The following is a 24,786-nucleotide window of genomic DNA, read 5'->3' as shown; positions in this document are numbered from 1 at the left end:
TGGAAGCCGGCATTGGATATGTGATTGATAAATTGGTTTAAGGTCGATAGAAGAGGGTAGCACTGTTCTTTCAGGTCGTGTCCCTTTAGAAGTCCTCAATGAGTCTGAGTTCACTGCCCCCAACCTGGAGGACGGTGAAGGACACAGCCAGAGTTTCCATTCTTACTTCTGTCAGCACAGGGAGGTTGGCGATGGAAGACCTGTCTAGGAGATGAGGCAAAACCAATTATCAAACTAGGAGGCAGAGTTAACAGTGCCATAGGACCCTGTTCCTTCTTTGTCTTTCCTTAAAAGCTATCAAAGGCAGCACTCCCTCCTCCTGCCATTACGCAATGGCATTTGGGAGACAGAAAGGGAAAAGGTTATTGAATGTAATGAGGGAATGACTGAGTAGCAGAAGGGCCAGGATTTTTTTTTTTTTTTTTTTTTTTTGTGGAAGATTAGCCCCGAGCTAACTACTGCCAATCCTCCTCTTTTTGCTGAGGAAGACTGGCCCTGAGCTAACATCCATGCCCATCTTCCTCTACTTTATATGTGGGACGCCTACCACAGCATGGCTTTTGCCAAGCAGTGCCATGTCCACACCGGGGATCCGAACTGGCGAACCGCAGGCCACCGAGAAGCGGAACGTGCGAACTTAACCGCTGCGCCCCCGGCCTGACCCAGGGCCAAGATTATAAGGCTCACTTTGATTCCCTCACTTTTTAAATCAACATTTCCTGTCTCTTTTCCTGTTCCTTCTTCCTTGTGTTCTTTTCTCAGAATTCCCGCTATCAGACCTACCAACGCATGTGGAATTACATGTATTCCAAGCAGCCGAGCGTGTTTGTGAAGAGCACGGAGGAGGGAATCGCCAGGGTGTTGAATTCCAACTACGCCTTTCTTCTGGAGTCCACCATGAATGAGTACTATCGGCAGCGAAACTGCAACCTCACTCAGATTGGGGGCCTGCTGGACACCAAGGGCTATGGGATTGGCATGCCAGTCGGTATGCAGGAGAGGAACAGCCTCCTTGGGTAGCTTCATCCAGGCAGGGGCAGAGTAGCTAGAACCACCCAATGCAGCATTGAATGCAACATTAGATGGGCATTCTCGAGGTTGGACAAAAAAAAAGCAAACTCACATACTTCCACTAATCAGTGATCAGTTTTCAATCCTGAATTATTGAAGGGCTAATTGATTAGTTCTTAACTGATTAATTATTAAAGGCATGTTGATGCCCTCGATGAAGTCTTTAGGCCTTTGTTCTCCCCTCTTCTGCTTCCTGCCCTTTGGCCATTTCTCTGTTGATTGACATCTCTACTAGCACTGGGAAGAAAGAGAAAGTAAAACTCAAATGAATTAATTCTCCTGTTAGTGTCCCTGGTGAAAGGTTTACTGCAAAAGGGAACTGACGTGATTAGATGAGATGGCTTTCAAATCGTTTCTGGTTCTCACCGATCCATCTACTCCGAGTCGGCCTAGGTAATCGGGAATGGGTGGTAAAGCTCTGGTATTCAGCCTGCTGACTGTGTCATCCAGTTTGTTGTAGGAGGGTAGAGATGTTTGGCTTCCAGAAAGGTGTCCCAGCTGTGCTTTCTGAAAGATGTTCATGCTTCAGGCCTTCCCCTGCTGACGGTACCTCCATCAGAAGATGGGGGAGCGTGTTTACCTGCTTGCTGTGATTGTGGAGAGGATCTGAAAATGTTCCCCAAGTGATTTGGACATGCACCCTTCCCCGACACATCGTGGAGAGCCATGCTGTATAGGGCTGTCCTTGTCCAAGTCTGTCCTCGTACGAGATGTACAAGACAGCACAGGAGCAACGGGAATTGAGGCCATCAGATCCTGTGGGGAAACTGACATGTAATATGTGCATCTTTGCTGTCAGAACTCTATAAATCATAGGTTTCACTTGTATCTGTGATGTGTGAAGAGTATGAGTTTGGAGTCAGGCAACGTACCCTGGTTACTGGTTGTGGGACCTTGGTTAGGTTATTTAACTTCTTTGAGTATCACTTATCTCATTTGTAAAATTAGGTTTCTAATACCTACCTCATAGAGTTATTGTGAGGGTTAAACCTGGTAATCTGGCACCTGCCTTACCACAGTGACTCCCACCTAGACTGTTTGGGGGAACATTAGTGCCCTCCCCATCTTTTCCATGGTTCTCTATGTTATTTGATAAAAGCAGATTTCTTCTTAAAGACTGGTCAGAAACCCAGCCAATGAACATAGATAATAACATGGTTCATCCTTGAACTCTCTACATTCTGACATTAGCAGTTCTGTAACCCAGAGGCCTCACTCAGGGCACTCATAAACCTACATACCCTCCACTTACCACCATATTTCATTGATGTCCATTAATACCACAGATTAAGGGCCCCTTTGAGAAATTCATTGACTGACATTTTGTTTCTAGGTGGTGGAGTCAACCACAAAATGAACTTAAAGTGCACCTTGATAACACTCTAGCAATTTACCAAATTTAACTGAAATGTCAAATGCTTCAAAAATTTTCATGGAAAAAACCTATAGAGAGTTGACATAAAGCAGACTGACTCTAGAAATTTTCATCAACAACCAAGGAAAAAGGGAGGGAAACGCCTTTGTCCTGTATCTGACATGATGCTTTCACATGTGTGAACTCACTTAATCATCGTACCTACAAGGTAGATGTGGTCCTTCCCATTCTAGAGGATAGAACTGAGATTCAGAGCCAAGGAGTTACTTGTCCAAGGTCACAGAATGAGGAGAGAAGTTGAGCTTAAGCCTGGGATGCCTGTCTCCAAATCTAGTACTTCACTTACCAGACCGTGTTGCCAATGGGTCCCACCAGCTCGGCAGGACAGGATAGGTGGGGGAGGTGAGCTGTGGGCTAGCCCAGGTTCTCAGATCAGGCTGGCAAGAGCATTGTACGGTCCATTGATGAGACGGAATTTAGGTCCAGCTGAGGTTATGTCCAGGAAAGACAAGCATGTGTATCATCCTTAAGTGGGAAGTAAGGGCATATCTATAGAATAGGCAATGTGGTTGGACCTAGGGAAATTAAGAGAAACAGAATAAGGAATGAGATGGAAAACTAGTCAGGGGGTTTAGGAGCTAAGTAGGCAAACGTGGAGTAAACAAAAGAATCCTTTCATGGGGCCCCTGGTGTGCTATTGAGGTTGGGATGAAAATGCCTTGAAAACTGCTTGAAGTGCCTTGTTGGGCTGGACTGTTGTCTCTAAACTTGGAATGTTCATTAGTCTCACCATCTAACACCGTCTGTTAGCTCAAGTAGCCATTTACTGTCGATGTGTATTAAGTACCTACTATATATGAGATGTCGTTGATGCTCACCCAAATCAGTTACACATACCCAGTTTGTTCTGGAGGCTTGGGGTTTGCATGCTCAAGCAAAGTTGCATCTATAGCAGGGAAAGTTCTGTGTGTGTAGTCATGGGCTGTCAGAGTCCAAAGAGATCTGGGAGCTCCTCTAGTTCCTTGCCTGTCAAAGTACATTCCATGGCCCCGCAGCAGGCCATCCCTTTGGAGTTTGTTAGAATGCAGAATCTCGGGCTCCATCCCAGACCCAATGAAAGAGAGTCTATAGGTCTGCAAGATCCCCATGTGATTCCCTTGCACATTAAAGTTGAGAGCACAGGCCAATTTTTCCAAGCTTCCACCTGAATCCTTCACAATAGCCTTTTCCCCAAGGCATCTGTCCACATCAGGCCTTCAAAGAGCTTGGGCGAGCAACCTGGGCAGTTTAGTTGATTTCCAGCCTCTTGGCAGCTATTTCTTAATGATTTCAGGGCTTAGCCTGTGCTGGGCATTGAGCTTTCCATGGTTTCATTTAAACCTGTTTTTGTGATTAAACCTAAATTCCAGAACCAAAGCTCCTTGACCATATTCCATCAGAAAAATTAAAGAACAATTGCACTGAACAGAAGGCTTCTATCTGAGAAGGCAGGGAGGAGCGGCAGAAAGGGGTGATGGACACCAGTGGGTTCTGGGGCCCTGAGCAGGCAGCTCTAACAGTTGGGGATGCCTGGTAACAGGATCCTCCACACGGATGGAGGAGAGGACACTTCCATCACACTCTGGGGTAGCTCTTCTCTCGCTGGAGGCTGCTATAGGCAAACAATTGTCAGATGTAATGTAGTGAGAATTACAAGTGCCTGAAAAATTAATTTAGGTAAAGTAGAAAATAGACAACTGACCAACTGGGAGGTTTCTGACACAGAAGATTTCCCTCCTTGGCTTCCTGGAGGTGGATGGGAAATTGTACAAGCAGCTTGCCCACATCAGTGGGCAGGTTGGTTAACCTGGGTAGAAGGTGGTGGTGCCTAGGTGGAGAGGTCAGGTGGCACAGCTGCCTGGAAAGCTGTCACTTGACCACACTGGTGTCTTAGCCATAGGTTGGACATGACAGTTAGGGCGGAGAGAAGGAAAGTAGAAATTCCTGAGTGTCCTGCATGAAGCCAGAAGTCCCCCCTCTCCACGGAAGTCCTCAGAATGAGCAAAGTGGAGAACAGTGCTCCTACAGGACCCTCCCCTCAGAAGGGGAAGTCATTCCCCTTCTGATGTTAAGTGGACAAAGTGGCAAGGATGTTTACTGGAACGGGAGCAGAGTGATGCCTAGGAGAGCGCTCACATCCTGTGTTCTGGGCTCTCCTGTGACCCTGCAGGCTCGGTTTTCCGGGACGAGTTTGATCTGGCCATTCTCCAGCTGCAGGAGAACAACCGCCTGGAAATTCTGAAGCGCAAATGGTGGGAAGGAGGCAAGTGCCCCAAGGAGGAAGATCACAGAGCCAAAGGTAAGGACGGTCAGGGCCTCTGCCTCCTGCCCGAAAGGACCAAAGCAGCTCGTTTCTGGTGTCCAATTATGGGCAATGATTTCTAGAACACAGTGAGACTAAGCTTTGAAGGAACCTAGGGCTAGGCTGGGACTGGCTAGGGGTCAGTCCAGTCCCAGGGTCTTGGCATATTGTAGGTATCTAATGCCCACCTGGCGCACAAGTCCTAGAGATGCCACTTCTGCCATGTCTCCTGAATCTGGCCACCTCCTACCCCTGCACCACCACTTCCACCCTGGCCCAGGCCTATCACCTCACAACTGTGTGACTATACAAAGAGCCTAGTCTCCTTTCCACTCCTGCCCCATACACTGTAGTCTTCACCGGTAACCAGTGATGCTTTTCAGGTTGCAAATATGATTGCAGCATTGCCCTGCACAAACCTTCCAGTGGCTTCCCATCTCACTCGGAATAAAATTCAAGCTTTCTGTGGCCTCAAGGCCCCACCCTATCTGTTTCTCCCTCAGCCTCCCCCTTTTCTTTCTGTTCCCCAAGCCTCCCTTCCATCTCCCAGCTCCGGAATTGTGCTCTGTTCCCTCCTCCTGGCCTCCCTGGGGAAGCGCCCTCAGAGAGGTCTTCCCTCCTCGCCCCACCCATCTCTCCCATCGCCTGAACTATGCTTTATTGTTCTTTCCAGACCTCATCTCTACCTAATGTTATATTTTCTATTTGTTTGTTTGTTTTCTTTCCACCTCTTCTACTAGAATGTAAGTTTCATGAGGTCAGGGTTGGTCTTCCTCATGGAGCTGTCCACAGGGCCTGGCTCATGGATATTTTATTGAATGAGTGGATGGATGGATGGATGAATGTTAGATCAGGCTGCATAGAAAGCAGTGACTGACTGACGTGCATAGCTGAGGAGTGTTGAGGGTCCCTGGGCAGCCAGGATTTTCTGTCGGTCGAGCACATCTCCTAGTTGGCCCAAGATAGTCCCGGATTACATCCTTGTAGATCAGGTAATGCCTGTTGGTTATTTTTAGAACCCCCATTCATTCTCAAAATGTCCTGGTTTGGACAATAAATCATATGATCACCCTAGTAATCTACTGCAGCCTTGCTAAAATATGCAACAAATTTACCTGTGCATGCTCTCCCCTAGTAAGGGAGCCAAGGAGTAAAATGAATGATACCACGTGCTTCCCTCTCTGCTCAGCGTGAATGATTATCCATGATGAGACAGTGAATGAGTGACTTTGTGTTTCTGAGTGTCTCTATGTGGATCATGGATCTCTATCCTGCAAGGAGAGGTCTCAGGCATGAGGACCTGTGGGGGCAAGCCCTTTGTAATTTAGAGGAAACGCTGCCCCTTCCCTCGCAGGAATCCAATGAGGCCACACACTTCTTGGCTTTCCACTCCCCAAAGGTCAAGTGTGGAAGAGACTAACTCTGTTCAGAGAAAAAAAGAAATGTGGGCGGTACAGAGGAAAAGTATCAGGAAAATTCTGTGGACTTGATAGAATGCACTAGATGTTGAACACGCCCAGGACCCGAAAAGGTAGGGAGGGTGTTGTGTGTGTGTGTGTGGGGGGGGGGGGGGGTCATTGAAGGCAATAAGCCCCTTGAGGAAGGGTGCAGAGGCAGAAATTAGTGCAGTTGGCGGGGCTGTGAGCAGGGACCCCGGGTGGTGCAGGTGGAGCAGAGAAAGGTTCCCATGGGGAGAGTTGGGCTGCATTGAGCGTTTGTTCTAGGGAAGGTGTGGGTAGCAAAATGCTGCTCCACCACCCCCTCCCCATAAAAAGACACCTCGATTGAAAACAATCTAAATCTGACTGGACCTGGAATACTCAAAATAAAATGAGATTATTGATAATTTAACATAGGTCAATGTTGTTCTGTGATAACAATGAACTTTGCGGTGGTGGGAAGAGTGCTATCTTACCAAAGAGATGGAGGGAAACAGTAGTGGCTTTGATCTGGAGTAATCAAACAGAGAGGTGGCTCTGAGACCCAGAGCAGAGGGACCTTGGGTCCTTCCTCTGACAGATAAGTGAAATAGGAGCGCTGTCCAAGTGTCTGTCTCCCGAGATGCCGTTGGTCCCCTCTACCAGCAACCTCCCCACAGTGGGTTGAGTGCCTCCTGTGGTGTTGGTCTCCTCTGCAACTCCTCAGGCAACTCTTGGTCTCCTCTGCCTGGTTGATGGCACCTTAGATGTGGACCCAGTCTCATTTGTTTCTCTGTCCCAGCCTCCCCTGAGAGGCTATTGAGTAGGTACTCAATAAATGTTTGTGGGAAGTGTGATTAAAGCTACTGACTGATAACTGTCAAAAGCTGCCGATTACTGTGTTCACCTGGGCCACACGAAAGTGACTAAGGGAACTGTGCTTTAATTACTTCCCAAGTAGCCTTCACACCCAGAGCTCTCCACTCAGTCCAGTTGCTGCTACCTCTGAACAGCTGACTGAACTTACGCGTTGACACAGAGACACTGTAGATGAGGGAGGCTGAAGCAAAATGGGAGGTGGCCAAGAGCAAGGGCTCAGAGGAGTGCAGGGAACCCCACCAATTCCTGCATGGCCCCACCAGGCCCAGGCTGCCAGCGCTGGCCCACTACCAGTCTCCCTCCTCCCCTCCTTCCCATTGGTTGCAGTTTCCTCGCTTTCCTTGCCTTTGTAAACCTGATCCCGTTTGATCTCTTGGAGCCCGTTTTCCCTTGAGACTCACTGCTGAGTTGATCCCATCGCTCTAGATTTCCCTTTCATCCCTGACCCCTAAACCCAGCCACAGATCCTTCCCTTTGTGCACGTATTTATTTATTTGTGTTTATTTATGTCTACTGCTAATCCTGCAGAGAAACAGTTGGAGGGCAGCAAAACTGGCAAGTACAGGGATAATGACACAGAATCTGTGTGCCTTACAGTGTTCACTTAGGGACCTCGATTTAGATCATCTCTCTCCTATTCTAGATGTCACCCAAAGTCCAAGGGACTCTTCCCAACCTCCCCCCCCCACCACCACCACCCTCCCAACCCAAGAATGGAGATCATCAAACTTTCACCCTCCTGCATACCTGTTTGTTCTGCTGACAGTGACTAGGTTGGTTCTCTTCCCTGAAGCAGTTTCGATAGGGTTCAAAATCATGGGCATTGTGTCAAATGGACTCCACTCCATAGATGGCCTTGTTATACACACCATGAAACATCTTTGAGCCTCAGTTTCCTTTTCTGGAAAAGAGAGATGAAAATAGAGGGCTCTTGTGAACAGTGAATGAAATAAATCATGTTAAACATTCAACAAAGTGTCCAGCACAAAGGAAATCAGAACTAATTTTATTCCAAAACTTGGGCCTAAAGGAGCTATTAAGGTGCCATGAGAGATCTGAGTAGTGTCCACAGCCACAGGTGTGCCTGACCATCCTGTACTAACCAAAGGCCAGATAGCTCTTCTAAAATCAACACTTAAGACGTTTATTTTGTGTCTCTTGGTATTTGTCCCCCATGGACTCTGAAAAACTCAAAGACAGGGACTGTGTCTTATTTATTTTTGTATCCCAGTGACCAGCGTATCTTCTGACATCAGTATTTGATGAAAGGATGAATAATAAATGAATGAATGAATGAGTGGGCAATCATCTCAAGGACCTCCAGACTTGTACCACTCCCTATATCTGTTTCCTCCCAAACAGGAACCCAGACACCCCAGGTGTTGGCATGGAAAGCGTTCACATAGGCCCCATTGCATCCAACAAACATTGTAAACCGTTCTTTACCAGGCACTGTACTAGGCTCTGAGATTACGGAAAAGAATAAGATATGCCCTCAGGAGGTTTAGAACCTAGAGAGAAGCACGAATACTTACTATGATGGTTGCACTGTAGGAATGCTTTAACAAAGCTGTAAAGAAAGGGCTTTGAAGCCCGGAGGAGGAAGTGCTTAATTCTGAGCAATGACCGGGGAAGGCTTTACAGAGGCACTTGGCCTGGACCTTGAAGCATCCATTAGGAGTCACTGCTTTAGGAATGTTGAGGAGCACAGTTAGTACACTCAGAAATTGGTTTGAATAAGTAGGATGAGGTTGGAGTTAAGAGGACATTGGAAACTGAGTAAAGGCATTTGGACTGCAAACCAGTACGTCTCAAACCTTCCCAGGGAAGGAATGACTAGCAGAGGAGACGGCGTGTGCACTCTTGGGGACCGGGAGACATGTATAAAGCAGCCCACCATGCTCGGAATTTCCTTAAAGTCTGTTTTATCCTAAAAAAAGTATGTGAATTTTGCATCTTACAACATAACATAGGCATGTTTATTTAATGTCAAAATGCTTTTGCCACCTAAACTCTAAGTAAAATCAGTGTCCCCAGGAAGATGCCCCATAAACCTCCCAGGGCTCTGCATATGTCTTAGCACACCAATGGCACACTGGACCGGGTTTGAGAATATTGGCTGCAGACCTCAAAGGTTCTGGGGTGAGATGTGGCATGATGAAAGCAGCTGCTGTGGGATGGAATTCTGAGCGCTTAGTGGCATTCATGGTCCCGGGGACGGTCATTGCCTGAGGAGGAACAAAGAGTCAAATTATTGGCTTTAAATTCCAAAAGAAGTTCTTACAAGGCAGCAGAGACAATGTTCTTAGAAGTCAACACTTTTGATTTGCTAGAAATGGTATTTTGGAATACAGAAGGCCAATACCCTAAGGAAGCTTGGCGTAAAGCTGACACCAGAAGTTGGAGAGAGAAACAAGAACAGAAGAGCCAGGCCACCCAGTGTGCAAACCAGATAAAAAGATGCCCTGGCCCGACAGGGAGCTTCTGAGCAGGAAAAGAGTGTTCGAATGTGGACGGTCCCTCAGAAAGAGGCTTGTGCCCTACTAGGGGATGGCAAGTGGCAGTTAGAACTCCTAGATTCATTGGGGATTTCAAGAGATAAAGAGATTTTTCTTTCTTCTGGAGTTTGGCAAGCCCCAGAAATATGTGTCATGGCATGGTGGAATGGGGGCATAAGAGATGGCACGTGGGGACCCAGGGCAGAGAGGGCCTAGTGACAGGCCGCTCTGTTCCTGTACTGCAGGAAATCTAAGTGGAATCCAGCATTAAGACCAGACACCTAACCCCGCCCCCATGATACTTGATCTCCTTCCCAACCTCAGACCTGAAATACATCCAGGAGTGAAGGGAAAGCAGAGAAAACACTGCATGTAACTGAATTTGAACCTAAATGACTGAGAAGTCTCTACATTTTCGGCAATCAGGTGGCAATGGGAGTATGAGGTATAAATTAGGTACCTTTATAGAAAAATTGTTATAATTTTTGCAGAGTGGTTGGCTTTGGAAGCTTCTCCATTCCACAGAGCCTTAGGAAGACTGATTTGAGAGCAAAGTCCAGAATGGGTGGAGATGGGGCACAGACAGGGAGACCAGGCTCCCATGGAAGATGGAAAGCAGTAAACAGGAGGCTTCTGTCCACTCTGCACCTGGGGACCAAATGTTCCCCGGCACAGAGATGAGAACTGAGTGGATGAAAAGGGAAAATTAACAGTGGAAGTCATCCTACCCAGGTCCCAAATCTTCAGAAGATACTAGGGTTCTATCAACCAGCCACTGTTAACTTGCTTCTCTGTGGTCTGCCTTTGGCACGAGAGGGTGAGCTGTATTAATAAGTGATAATGTCCAAGAGGGAGCTGTCTGGGAGATACTATGCAAATCACTGTAAGAGCCAGGGCTTCGGCTCCCATCCCAGCCACAGCAGTTAATGCCAGTTTAATGCAGTGGCCCCATTTCTGCCATGGCTGAAGCCCAAACAAACATTACTCAGAGAGGCTAAAAGGCTCCCTGGCCCAGGGAAGGCCCACGTGACCTCCTTCAAGCCCAGCGAGAAGCACTAGCTAGAACAAGAGGTGCCGTCGCTTGGTCTCTATCTGGCGAGTTAGCCATCAGACTTACAGAACAGCACTCACTGCTCAGGAGCCCCTCTCCTGGGGCAGAAGAACGGAACCAGCATGACCTGAAAGAGCTTTTCCTTTAAGTCTTTAAATGGTCGCCAGGAATGGAGCCACAGGAACACTCTTTTTCCTTGTGTCTCAAATCGAACGAAGGGCAGTCATTTTAATTTGCTTTCCAAAGCAGCTCCTAGGCAATCTTTCATTTCGTGATTTGAATCACTTGGCTTTCACTTGTGCCCAAAGGAAGGAGAAGAATATGGGACAGGCAGAGAGGGACGGAGGTGAAGGGAACAGGAGGGGCGCGGGATCCTTCTTTAGGAAACCTCTGAAGGTGAGAGTGGCTATAGGCACTTTGGTTTCAATTCGAATGTACACACAATGTGAGGTGCCTAACATAATCCTTTTCTGCTTTGTTATCTTATTAAAATGCAAGAAATTTCAAAGAAAAGGATCTGGAGCTACCCCACTTCTAATCCAATATTACAGCTCAGACATCCCTGCCAAATCCCAGAGAAGAATCCTAACATTGGGATGATGCCACCAATCCTGAGTCTTTTTGCCAGGTGTTACTTGGCTCTAGTGGAAACCACAACATCACCCCTTCCCTTCCTCTCCCCATATTTCTCTCCCTGCCTATAGCTCAGTGACCATGTACCTTCATACGCAGGTAAATAAACGCAATGGCAGATCCTGTGCAAGACTGGAGCATTATGAAAAGAAGCAGGCTTCATTCCAGGCTGTTTCATTTTCTTCTGCCTTTTCTTTCCAAAAACACTTATTTTATTTATTTTCTCACTCAACTGCTATAAAAAGAAATATCGCTAGCCACTCACAGATGCCGGCATCCTGATTCAAGGGGATTGGATTACCGAAGGCCTTGCTGAACACTTGCTAGACAGAAAGGTAGTTGGTAAATTCCAAGGAAATTAAATACCTTTATCTCGAAAAACACAAGCTCACAATCGGGCTTCAAAGGCACATAAATACACCACCAGGCTGTGAAAATCAGGGTCCTCTTTCAAGGATGGAAAAAAGGCCGGTGGCATTGACTCACAAAATCCTTAGAGAGCAGGAAGTTTGCTGTTCTGGCACAGCAGGAATGAAAGTGTGAGACATCTTAGCAAGAGTGGAGGCAAGTGATGACAGGGGGGTTTCTGGAGACAGTTCTCTCTCTTTCTTCTCAGGGAGCCCAGCCCGATTGTCCTGGCTCTCTCTGTTTTCTTTGGAGGCAGCCAAGAATGGAAACCCGAATATGGGAGTTTAGACAGTGTCTTGAAGAGATGCTTGCAGAGGAAACCTCTCCCTAATCAAATCAGATTGATTGCTGAGAGATGGAGAAAGCGCAGGGGGGTGCCAGAAAGCACGACCAGGAACAGGCAAATGGTGGCCCAGTGTGTCTGCATCAAAGGAGGTCAGCAATTAGAAAGACTGCAGCCCAACTTTGCCTGGAAACTGAGCCAAGATTAAGTCAATAAATCATCAATTCAAACATTGGATATATTGTTCTCAAGGAAAGAAGAGGATTTTATAAGTGGAAGTAATAGGCCATACATCAGACCCTCTTCCCCGGTCACTCTGGGGAGCTGTCTCAGGAATGAATTCAGTCATCAGGGTGCCCGGTTGAGTTCTGTGATCACGCCCCTGTAGCACAAGGGACACCAAGTTTTGGGGAGGGGTGGTGTGGGGTGGGGGTCAGGGCCCAGGCTCTGGCTTCAGTTTGGATCTGGCACATCCCCTTGTCAGCCTTGGGACCCTGGGCGGGTTGCCTGACCCCAGGATCTTGGTTTCCCTCTCAGGATAATGGAAGTAATAGAGTGCCAATTTCACAGGGCGACTGCTGGGATCGGATTAAAATGTTTAGCACAGTAACCTTGCTCATAGTAAACGCTCAAAAAGCCCAGCTTCATTTTTATAAAGAATGTTATCTGGGCAGTCGGATTTACCTAGATTTCATATCTTAACCATCAAAACTTAGGCAACTTAAGTTCTCTGAATTTCCCTTTCTTTAACTGTGGACTTTCTTTACAGGTTTTGATGACAATTGAATGAGATCGTGAATGCTTAAAAATATGAGGCGCTTGAGCTCATATTTTGGAAAATTGTAAAGTGCCTCTCCCATAACTTGTGTTTTGAAATATTGCAGGGCCGGCCCCATGGCCGAGTGGTTAAGTTCTCGCACTCCACTTCGGCGGCCCAGGGTTTCACTGATTCGGATCCTGGGTGCGGACATGGCACCACGCATGAAGCCATGCTGAGGCAGCATCCCACATAGCACAACCAGAACAATCTACATCTAGAATATACAACTATGTACTGGAGGGCTTCGGGGAGAAGATGAAGAAGAAAAAGAGACAGAGAAGATTGGCAACAGATGTTAGCTCGGGTGCCAATCTTAAACAAAAAAAAAAGAATCAGTTTAAAAACAAAGAAATATTGTGAAATTTATGAGATGCCTCTCCCATCCCTCTTGTATTTTGTGTCCCTTTCCTTACTCTTCTTCCATCACTATCTCTAGAATCTACTAGGTCTGGTCAACGGATGTCACAGTGAATGCAAGAAGAAATGGCAAGCTTGCATTTCACAGTCCTCAGCAGTGCAAACATGACAAATCACTTTAGGTTTTCTGGGAAGGTCATACAGGTCAGCTCACACAAGGGCACCTGAGGTTGCTATTTACAGCAAATAAGTCCATGGAGACAGGACCATTTAATGTATTTGCATAGATTTAGGTGAATGCAACTCTGAAATAGAAAGTGCTTGAAAGTCATACTGGTCAAAGAATCCTTGTGCTTGTCGAAAGTTTTCAGTGTGAAACATTGCCCAGAGCTGCAGCACCTGGCATAGTGCTCAGCTCAGGGAAGCTCCTCCAGAAAGATGTGTTGACTGACTTCAAGAGCAAATACACTGTCCCTTGATGGGATTGTGGCGCCAGTCTCCTCTCTCTGCACCTGCCTCCGTGGCTCCTGTGCCTCTGCCTCTTTGCCTCTCAGGCTACAGCTACCCCTTCCTTATTCAAAAGCAGCTTCCCTGCATCTCAGCTGCAAATTTCCACAGTGCTACCTGAGCTATATGAGGGTTTTAAGGCCTGAGACATACGTGCCCCTGAATCCAAGAAGTGATTATGTACCGGGCAGACCTGGAGGCAGAGCAGGTGGGTGGGAGGAGATTCAGATCCACTCAAGGCACTCCCTTCCAGGTTCCCATTCCCTTCTGTAGTTCTAGAGACAAAGCAAGTAGTTCGTTTGCATTTGTCAACTATCGGTGGTATTTGTGGACAATCTGTGAGGGATGACAAAGTTAGTATTCAATCAACCAGGAGTCTGCAGGGCCAGTTCGAGTGTATTCCAGTCAATACAGTCTTGTGGCTGGGGCGTAGCTGAGGCTCAGAGACTCAAGTGTCAGGAGAAAATCTCGGTTTGAAAGCCTTCTGTCTAGATGACTTCTGTGTGATCCTGTCTGAAGAAGGGAAGGGAGGGGTGATGAGGTGTCCCCCTTGCAGGTGCTAGGGTGTCTGAGTGCGGTGAAGGCCTTGTGGTCGGGCTGGAGGGAGTCCACATCCGAGCTCCTCTGAGTAATGGCCGTGTGCTATGGAAGGCATCTGACTTCTAGGAGAATGACTGATGACAGTGTTAAATGGCACGGCTGCACGCTCCTAACACTCGCTCCCCGCTCCCCGCTCCATCTGTTTCTCATCTCTGACTCTGCCAGCAGTCTATTCTTGCTTCCACTTTCCAATAAGTTCCTAAAGGCATGAGTGGTATACAAGCCTCGCTCCTGCGGGGAGGAGGCCACTCAGCCAGGAATCAGCACACTGGAGCCAACACCCGTGATTAACATGCTGGCCCTGAAACTCAAGAAGCTGGGAAAGAAAGACTGTGGGGTGTTTCAGTGATTCATGGTTTCTACCAGCATCCTGTTAAAACCTCAGCTCCTCCGAGAAGCTTTCCCTGATCTAATCAGAATTATTCCAGCACAGATCACCTGTCTGTTTATCACCCTTGCCGATACCCCCGCCTGTCCAGGACCTGGGCACAGTCAGTCCACATTGTGGATTACCCATCTCAATGCTCAGTCCACATTGTGGATTACCCATCTCAATGCTCAGTCCCACTTTGGCCAGCCACTCGGTACAGTCTGGGCCATCTGCCTCTATGACCAGGCTGGGAGCACTCAACGAGGACTGTCACACTTTACTATTGTTTTAAACATAAACTTAATTAGGAATGAATACATATCACCCGATGGAGCCAAAGCTTTTGATAACACTGGCTTCTACATCTGGGATGTCTTTGTCTTCTTTCTGCTGCTCATCCTTCCAACAAACGTTTATTGGGCTCTTGTTATGGGCCAGGCACCCTGACTGTGGGGTCACACAGTTGACCAAGACATGGATCTTTCCCTCAAGGAGCTCACAGTCCAGTGGGAAATCTAGATATAGAACATTAAACTAGCATATTATTTTATGCAATATTAGAGGGCTACATGACGCATTATCAGTGAAATACAAAAGTGGTATGACTAACAGTCAGGTAAGATCAGAGAAGGCAGCCTGGAGGAAGTGAGCCCTGAGCTAAGTCTCCAAGGAAAGGTCGAGGTTAGCCGGGTGTGTGTCTGGGGGTGGGCGTTCCTCTTCCAGGCAGAGATCCTGACAGGAGTAAAGGGACAGAAGGTAGGAGCTGCATGATGTGTACTGAGAACTGTAATCAGTTCTGAGTCGCTAGAGGATGTGTCGCAGTCAGATTTTGCATCTCAGAAAGATCACTCAGAAGGTAGAGTTGAGGAGGACACAGCTACAAGTGGGGAAATCGTTCTCTGAAGGCTGCTGAAATAGTCCAAACAAGAGAGGTGAGAGCCTGAACTCGGGACGTGGTAAGAGAGATAGGAAGGTAAGAAACAGGAAAGCATTTAGGAGGTAAAATCAGCAGGACTTGGTGACGGCCAGTGCATGGAGGAATGGCAAGAAACCAAATGCAGGAAGATGAGGAGCGAGTGTGCAAGCTCGCTCAGAGCAAGCAAAGGCGATTGAGAAGAGTGGAAGAGAGCAGAGAGCAATGGCTTTATAAAGAGCCAAGAAGGAGGTGTGGTTGACAATGTCAAGTGCCACGAGAGGTCACTTAAGACCGGGACTGGAAAATTTCCAATAGGTTAGAAACAAAATGTTCCTCGGTGCCCTTGATGAGGGTGGTTTTCCGGGTGCAAGACAAAATGGCATGGGATGAGGAGTGAATAGAAAAGACAAAAGTGAATTCAGAATGGAATTATTTTCTCCTTCAGATACTATAGACTACCAAGAACCTAAAAGCTTTTCAAGCATCCAAAATTATGTTTGAGGTCTGAAAAAATTATTAGCTTCAAAGTGCAAAAAGAAACCGGCAAAATTAAATTGACATGTTTAATTAAATATCTCCAAAATGTAACATTGTCTCGACTTCATTAATTTTTAAATTTAATATTCATAAAAACTTCATTACATTTATAAACAATTTTGGGGTTCTATTTTTCTCATTTTGCAAACATTCCCTTGTATGCACAATGATTGCTGAGAAATCACAGCCAATTATAAATTAACTGTTTCTTGCCACTCAGTCACAGCAGAAGCAAAATTTTAAAAATGCATTTAACGTAAGATGTGGGTGCATTTGCTTCTCCTTGCTTTGATGTGAGATCAGGCCTCCAAATATAAGCATTTTCAGGGCTTTAAAATGTCTTAAAATAGTTCTGGTATAGACAACTGTTCAAAAAGCTTGGCCGGGGAAGGAAGGAAAGAGAAGGGGCGTTCACTAGACAGAGCTGGAAGGGGAAGAAGGATTTTTTATTTTTCTTTAAGAAGAGAGAAACATGAGTGTGTGTATCTGCCGAGGGAAAGAGTCAGTGGGGAGGAAAAGATTGAGGAGGGCCGGGTGGAGACCATGAGAGGCAGGGGAAGCAGCTAGAACCCAGAGGGCAGAATTGGACCTGGAGACGGCGCAGTACAGCTCCTCTGCAGAAACAGGAGGGGAGATTGAGGCCTTTCAAGGGATGCTAGTCTCTTTCCTATATCAGGCAGCACTGTCCCAAAGTGATGGAGAGTCTTGTAGTACCTCATAGTCACTTGAGGACTCTGTTTACCTCAACAGGTAGGCATCCTTAGTATCACAGTTGTCACCTCCCCTTCAGTGGGGATCTGCATCCAGCCTTTCTCCCCAGGCACCACTGGCGAAGCTAGTTTGTCCATGATGCTCAGATGCACATCCCAATACCCCAGTTCCCACCACCTTTAAGCTTGTGGCTGGAGCATCTGCCTGCATGTGCCGGCTCCATCCTTAGTGCATTTCCTCTGAAGTGTCCCTTTTGTCCTCCCCAATCATATGGATCCTGATGCTCATTTGGTCAAAAACCTTCTGCCCAAATGGTCCCAGGTTAGAAGGGCAGGTGTTCAAAAGAACCCCAAGCACCTTCCTCCTGGGAGGTAGAAATCTACTCCAAACCCCGTGTGCCTTCCCTTAGAATTGAGTTTTTAACTTTGATTATTCAAACTAGAGGATCTCATATTCACACAGGTACTCAAGAGTTGACTGTGTGGACCCGCAGACCAGAGGACATAGGCCACTGATGCATTCATTACGTGAGCCCTCAGAGCCATCGTAGCCGATTATTAGTATAGGCAGGCACTGCACTGTTATTTTTTACTTATTTATTTATTTTTGAGGAAGATTAGCCCTGAGCTAACATCTGCCACCAATCCTCTCTCTTTGCTGAGGAAGACTGGCCTTGAGCTAACATCCATGCCCATCTTCCTCTACTTTATATGTGGGACGCCTACCACAGGATAGCTTGCCAAGTGGTGCCATATCCACACCCGGGATGCAAACTGGTGAACCCCGGGCCACCGAAGCAGAAGGTGCGCCCTTAACCACTGCGTCACAGGACTGGCCCCTGCGCTGTTATTTTTAAAACAAAACAAAAACACTCAAGGCTCTGTGAGAGGAAACCCAAGGCATCTTGAAATGGCTAGGGAAGACAATTTTTCAGCTTCCCAAGGTGGAGAAGGTAGTGTCAGATTTCTGCTCCTCCACCGTGTCTCATCTCTTAGTGTTGTGTGAAGCCGGCTTTCCCTAGCAGTGACACGGCTCCACGTCCCATGACCGCACTCCTGATTAAACAGACGCTCCGCTGTGCCAGCACTCTGGAACAGCACAGGATGTGAGCTACCCTCTTGGCATCTTCCTGGATAAAAGATGTTTTTTGGTTTCTGATAGTGGCCTCTGTTGACTCAGGGTTTCAGATGTTTATGACACTCCCCTAAAGTCTGAGTTTCTCCAAAACCGGAAAAGCATCCCGTTACAGGCCTAAACTCACTGTTTGATGCTATGGAAATGAAACAACCATATAGTTCTACAAATGTTTATTGAGTATATACCATGTGCCAGGTATGGTGCTGGGCAATGAAGACACGAGCAGAAACTACACCTGACTTCATGGAACTTCCAGTCATGTACAATGCTTCCCAAAATATCGGTTTGCAAGCTAACTTTAGGCCTCAATCACCTGTGAAATGCGTTTGAAAATATAGATCCTGGGCCCCATCTCCAGAGATATGGATTCAGTAGGTCTTGGGTCAGGACTAGGAATCTATCTTTTTAACAAGCTTCCCAAGTGTTCTGATGGCAGCCAGGTTTGGGAATCACTGGCCTGGTGAGATAAAACCTTTACTTTCCAAATAAGTATTTTAGTAACATGTTGACAGATAGGTAAACGTAATTTTTTCTATCTACAGTTTGGCTAAAACAATTGCTTTCTATCATGCAAACATGATATTAGGAAGATTGACTAAATTTTTAATGGAATTGCTAGAATTTACAGGGGTTTTGTATCATGTCTCTATAGGCTAAATCAAATTTTCCTGAGCCTTTTCCTTAAAATGACCCTCACCTCCCACCCCAGTCAGCCATCTGGACGATTCTCACCAGTCTCCTCCATTTGCAGCTCGAGCCCCCTCCTTTCTTTTACTCCAGCTGTGCTGCATTGTTTTTCCTCAGAAGAATAATTATATCTCATCAAGGAATATGTGTGTAAAGTATCTACAAGACCCAAGTTCTGGTCGTTTAAGTGACTTTCAGCATTTTTGGCAGAATGATTATGTCTTCCAGCTCTTTGACACTATTTTTTGTTTGTTCTCACTTTCTTCCAGGACTGGGAATGGAGAATATTGGTGGAATCTTTGTGGTTCTTATTTGTGGCTTAATCGTGGCCATTTTTATGGCTATGTTGGAGTTTTTATGGACTCTCCGACACTCAGAAGCTACTGAGGTAAACCTTCAAAGGGGTATGACCATAGTGTTGGCAGACGGGGCCAAGTTCACAGGCTCACGGGTATACAAAAGTCATTCCAGACAAAACCTGTGAAATCCCACAAGAGGGTGGAGCACCCCCAGGACAGTGCAATGGAAAGAGTCCCAGTCTCGAGGGCAGGAGATCTGGGTTAATGCGTCCTCACTTACTAATGATGCAGCCATGGAAAGGGCACTTAACCTCTGGGCTTCAGATTCTTCTCTGAAACTGTCCAGCAAAGAAACATGTGAAAAATGTTTTCTGAACAACAAAGTCTTACACAACGACTATTTAAGACGTAGTACTGTAAAGAAAACCAGGCGAAGGTACCAGGTCGCTAAGAGAAACAATGACAGTTCTTCCATCTTAAGTATGTTTTTGCCTTACACCCGTAGAGATATCTCGAGTCACGTGAGCCCAAGAATTGCATGTTCCTTCTCAGGGATTTTGAATAAGTTTTTTAATTTTAATTTTAATTTTAATTCCCAAACCTGTGGCTTAGAAACTAGGTTAATATAAATTTCACGCAGATTGGAGTCTGAGAAGAAGGAAGAAGACTTTATCCCATTCTACCTCCATTCTACCTCCGAGACAGGGCACACAAATCCTTACATGCTGATTGCAGAATTTGGGTTTTAAAGTACATTAGCCTCTTTCTCAATCTCCCAACTCTGGATCTTCCTAAAACCTCCTTCCTAATTGGCTCTGGAGAAGCAGCTCAGCACAGTTCATAACTGCACAGTGCCCCTCCAAAACCAGGGAGTCCAGCCCCATACAGGCCTCCATACAACACTGCCTGCCGGTCCTTGTGCTCTTCCGTGCTCCATCTCTTTCCCATTTCCCAATAGGACTGCCACGCTGTCACCCACTCCTCACTCCCCTTTGCAACGAGCTCTGTTTTACCTCCCACCTCAGCAAGAAATCAGATACTTCTCTGTAGCTGCTTCAGGTAGAGGATCCGTGCATGTTTGGTTATTCTCCCAAGAGCTCACCTATGGTCTGGACGTACTTTGAAAAATCCAATGGGGAGTTAAAAGCCCTTCCAATAGCTAAAATGAAGAGTAAGGCTACGTTAACTTTTTACTACGGTAGAACAACTGTCCTGTTGACAGAAGTGGAAGACTGGAGGAAAGAACACAAAAGAACAGAAGGCTGCTTCTCCCATCATGGTCTGGGAAAGTGTCCTTTCCAGCAGAGAGTAGAGAACTGAGCAGAGCAAGCGTGTGCTTTGGAGTAGATAGGTTTAGCTTCAAATTCTGGGTCAGCTCTTTGTTAGCAAGTAATTTTTAGCAAGATACATAACTTCTCTGAGCCTCCATTTCCACACCTGCAAAATGGGTATAATAGTAGTAGTAGTCCAGGTTCAAGATTCTTCATCCACCGTTTGGAAACCTGAGAAGCTTGGAAAGTTCCAAGTTTTTGTAAGTTTGATGCAAATGCATTTTGCAACAAAAGTTGACTTGAACTTATATAAGGCTAATGTTTATGGGCTTTCTCTCAAGCAGTGTGAACATACATAGATTTTGCTACAGAAATATTGGGTGTGATACATAATATACTCCATGTCTATGGTATTACCTTCCTAAACTCCAAATTATTCTGAAACACCGCTGGACCCAAGGGTTTTATTTTAGGAGATTGTGGATCTGTAGGAGTAGTGGTTGCTGTCATTTTTATTGTTATAGTTATCATTCGAATGCACCCTCTCCAGCCATAACCCATTGATTAAAAGAAATGAGAATCTTTGGCCTGAGAACAGAATGTTCATGAAGACATGGCAGCTTTTTCAAATACTTGAAAGACTGACATGCAGTGGATGGGTTATTTATTTAGTCGGCTTCAAGGTCCAAATTTATCCGGGATCAATGGATAAAATTTCAGGGAGAGGAATTAAGTCAATGGAAGGAAGCAGCTTTTAACAGAAATGTACAAAAATGCCACTGGGCTCTTTCCCAGCATGGTGAGGTCATGTCTTTGAAGGTGTTCAAACAAAGATTGGGGAATCAGCTGGCAGGGCTGTTGAATATTACGGTATGGAGGTTTGAATATTAAATGGAGGCTGGGAGTGAGGAGATGGATTGCAAAACCTTCATATAATCTTCATCCCTAAGATTCTATGATTCTGTGAGATTGTCCGAAACCCCCACCCGAACAGACCCGCAGAGGACCCATGGGGGCTGGTTCTGAAAGGTTGGGCTGTGACCTCCTCCTTTCTTCCAGGTGTCCGTCTGCCAGGAGATGGTGACCGAGCTGCGCAGCATTATCTTGTGTCAGGACAGTGTCCACCCCCGCCGGCGGCGCGCCGGGGTGCCGCCACCCCGGCCCCCCATCCCGGAGGAGCGCAGGCCCAGGGGCACGGCGACGCTCAGCAACGGCAAGCTGTGCGGGGCGGGGGAGCCCGACCAGTTGGCGCAGAGACTGGCGCACGAGGCCGCCCTGGTGGCCCGCGGCTGCACGCACATCCGCGTCTGCCCCGAGTGCCGCAGGTTCCAGGGCCTGCGGGCGCGGCCGTCGCCGGCCCGCAGCGAGGAGAGCCTGGAGTGGGAGAAGACCACCAACAGCAGCGAGCCCGAGTAGCCCCGGCGAGACAGACGCCTGGAGACAGGTGGAGAGGCCGGTGGGGCTGGGCAGGCGCTGCTATCTGCGGGAGCCCGGACTTGTACAGCGTCCACACTTCTCTCTGGATTTTGGATCCAGTAACTTTACAAAAAGATCAAAGAGCCTGACGCCCCAGCCAGAGACAGCGCCCTCGTCCGGGAGCCGGGTTCACCCAGAGACGTTGCACCAAGTGGCAAAGGGACGCCCTCCCTCCCGGCCACCAGGACCCATCCTCTCCCAGCGGGCCTTTCCCTCCTGCCAAAATTACAGAGTCTGGGGTGGGAGTCCCTGCCCAGAACGCTCTGACGAATTGGTGGCATCGTCAGTTTAATTTCCCCCTAGGAAGGGGCCGTTGTACCCTGGGTCTAGTTCTTACAGGAAAAAAAAAAAATTAAACTCAACAGGGACGTTTTCCTTTTCTGGATTTGTATATTTTTGTTAGCGTTCTTTTCTTTTAGTTTCTCTTTTCTCTCCTCCCCCTTTCCTCCTTTGTTGCCTTCTCAGTCCTCTTCGTTTGTTTTGTTTTCTTGGAGGGGAGGCTGGGTTAGGGAATGGAAGTCTAAATAATCCCTGTTCCTTTTTCCTAAATTTTAGGATATGGAGCAGCCGATGCATCAGATTTTAGGTGCTGAACTCTCCTTCCTGTGTGGTGACTGGGGGCCCTGCGGAGTGTAGGAGAAGGGTCTTGGGAAGAATTAGGTGGAGAGGTTCAAAGAAATCCATTAAAGTAATTTTTTTAAATGCCAAAAACCAATTAACTCATGGTTCACTCAGACAGACCTAGAGATGCCTGGGATTCCAAGGGTTAATATGTCTTTTCTTTCTCTTTCTCTTCCTGACTCCCACTGTTCTTGGGTTTGACTTGGTCTTCTGGGAATGGGATCTCTGAAGCAGAGAGACAGGGGAGGAGAGCAGAATGCACCCAAGATCCCCGGGCCTTCTTTGAGGAGCAGAGAGGGCACACAATTTTCCCATACCGTGGCCTTGGCTTCAGATAGAACGCACCATTCACACCGGAGGAGGGATGGGGCCACCCTGGGGGATGGTGCATACTTTGTCAACTGCACCTCTGAAACCAAACTCAGTAGCTGCCTATGAAGACAGAGCCCCAAGGCTATCATGGATTGAGTGATTTCTTGTTACTAGACGTGAGACCTGGGGGCAAGTGTGTGTGTGTGTGTGTGTGTGTGTGTGTGTGTGTGTGTTTATTAAATGGAAAGACCTTAAGTACTCAAGAATTTACCAGGTTCCTGGGAGAGAGGTGGAGACTCGTAGCCAATACACAGGCCTGGGAACTAGGGACTCTCGAGTCCTCAGCTTGGGCAGTAGCCCCCTTGTGTGACTTCAAGTAAAGTATTTCACTTCTCTTCCATCTGATAGCTTTTCAGGCCGTCGGATGTCTGCTGGGTACTGCTGTACCTGTGAGCCGTGCGCAGGGGCTGGAGCGCTCCCCTGATGGGAGGGGCGAGGCGGCCCAGCAGCTGCTTGACCTTTGCTTGGCTTCCCCAATTGGAGTTTCACACAGAGAGTTTTCATTTTCTGATGGAAAACAAATTCTATGCAATTTCTGATTGTAAGCTTAGAGAATTCAGAAGGAGAGAGAAATAAACAGCCGATAGCACCGCCTCCACCTCCACCACCACCGCCACCACCACCACCTTGAAGCAAATTGTCCTCACATTGTTTCTGTTCTGAATGTACTAAAATAAAGACATCTTTGGAAGATGACAAGCTTAATTCCATGTTTTTGTGGTTTGGGTAGGTTGACATCCTTTTTGTGCCAGGACTATTAGTTACAGCTGCCATCCTGGGGGCCACATGGTACCTTGATTATTCCTATAAAGGATGCCAGTTTTGTCCTCGGCTGAACTTCCTTCTCTTGAATTTGAATCCTTTTTTCCTCTTTAACCATCAAATGATGGCAAGTTGTGCAGGACACGAGTTTCTTTTTTAAACCTTGCCTCAAGCCTCATGGAGAAACGTGGATTTGGTGGGAAGGGCTCCTGAAGGCCGAGTGACCGCAGACCCCAAAGGTGCCACACTGCTCCAACCTGCAGCTCCATCCCTTGCTTCTGACAATGTGGTCCCAACTGTCAGATCACATTTGGGGTGGGAAGGGTTGTTTTTTTAAAAACTTGTTTTTATGAGCAGGACATCTTGATCAATAGCAGACTTTTTTTTAATGGATTAGTGAAATAAATGTCCCCATGAATCATTTATAAAGTCTGTTTCTTTCACTATGTGCAAAGACAAAACTGACAGCGCTAGACAGTTTCTATGAGCTGTTGGGACCGTCGCTGCACCTCGCTCAAGCTGGGGAGTGACTTTGCAACCAGCTAGTTCTCTTCCTTGGTTTGTCTCCGCTTTTGATCAGTTGGTTGTTGGCTTTCTTTTCCATTCTGTATTTTCTATCTGACTCTGTATACTGTATAACGGAGTTTTTCTTGTCTATCTTTCTTTGAGTGGAATATTTACAATAAAACAGAAACAAACCCTGAAATGTTAGTGATGGATGAAAGCTGTTTTGGTTTGGAAAGAGTGGTTCAGTGTGTCTGATATCCGGGTACTCTAAAAGCAAATCAAAATATAAGCCCATTTATCTCTTCCCCTCCACCTGCCCGTCTCCCTCCCTCCCTCTCTCCTCCGCCCTGTCTGCTCCCCCACCCCCTTCAGCTCTTTGTTCAGACCCTAGAGAAGTCTAGGTGGCTTCTTTCCCTTCATAGTCCTGGGAGTGTGAGCCAATCCCCCCCAAATGGATACACATGTTAATGAAGTTCAGGCTTCGTGGGCTTTTGTCTTCCTAAATGCACTTTCACAGAATAGTCATCTATTCATACCTAGGGAAACTCTAGTCAGATATCACCCCAGATTCCACTGGGAGCTGGAAGATTACATCAATTAAAATATAATACTTTGCTTTATTTCTTTTAATTGCCTTGCAGGGCCCCAACTGTCACAAGATCTCTACCTCAGAACCCAGGTGGGGTGTAAGTTGAGCATGTAGATGGCCAAAAATCTTTTGGCTTCCTCTAATCCAGTGCTCATATGAGAATATCCATCCTGGGAATTTGCCAGCCGGCCCTCTTATTGGTTAGGTGAGACCGAAATATCATGATAACCAACCCACCTGGGGCCACTCTGTGAAAGTTTATTAGTTTTGGATTCCAAGGAGTTTAATTT

General features: G+C 46.8%; 1 protein-coding gene across 8 annotated transcripts in view; it reads left to right on the top strand.

The window, feature by feature from the left end:
- GRIK4 (glutamate ionotropic receptor kainate type subunit 4) overlaps positions 1–24,102 on the top strand; it is a 411,821-nt gene extending 387,719 nt beyond the window's left edge. For 6 of the 8 annotated variants that reach the window (XM_070490069.1, XM_044752710.2, XM_044752707.2 and 3 more), the window contains 4 exons: positions 763–988; positions 4,656–4,784; positions 18,869–18,987; positions 21,229–24,102. In XM_070490069.1, coding sequence (XP_070346170.1) covers positions 763–988; positions 4,656–4,784; positions 18,869–18,987; positions 21,229–21,585 — 831 coding nt within the window. In that variant the 3' untranslated portion in view covers positions 21,586–24,102. Of the gene's footprint in view, positions 1–762; positions 989–4,655; positions 4,785–12,841; positions 13,474–18,868; positions 18,988–21,228 lie in introns of those variants that run through there. The other 2 variants (XM_070490073.1, XM_070490072.1) reach the window with 2 other exon arrangements.
- The last annotated feature ends 684 nt before the right edge of the window (positions 24,103–24,786 follow it).

This window comes from Equus asinus, chromosome 20, assembly GCF_041296235.1.
Source record: "Equus asinus isolate D_3611 breed Donkey chromosome 20, EquAss-T2T_v2, whole genome shotgun sequence".
In the NCBI taxonomy this organism is placed as follows: domain Eukaryota; kingdom Metazoa; phylum Chordata; class Mammalia; order Perissodactyla; family Equidae; genus Equus; species Equus asinus.
Note: the sequence above shows the minus strand (reverse complement) of the source record. Positions and strands in the feature narration are given on the sequence as shown.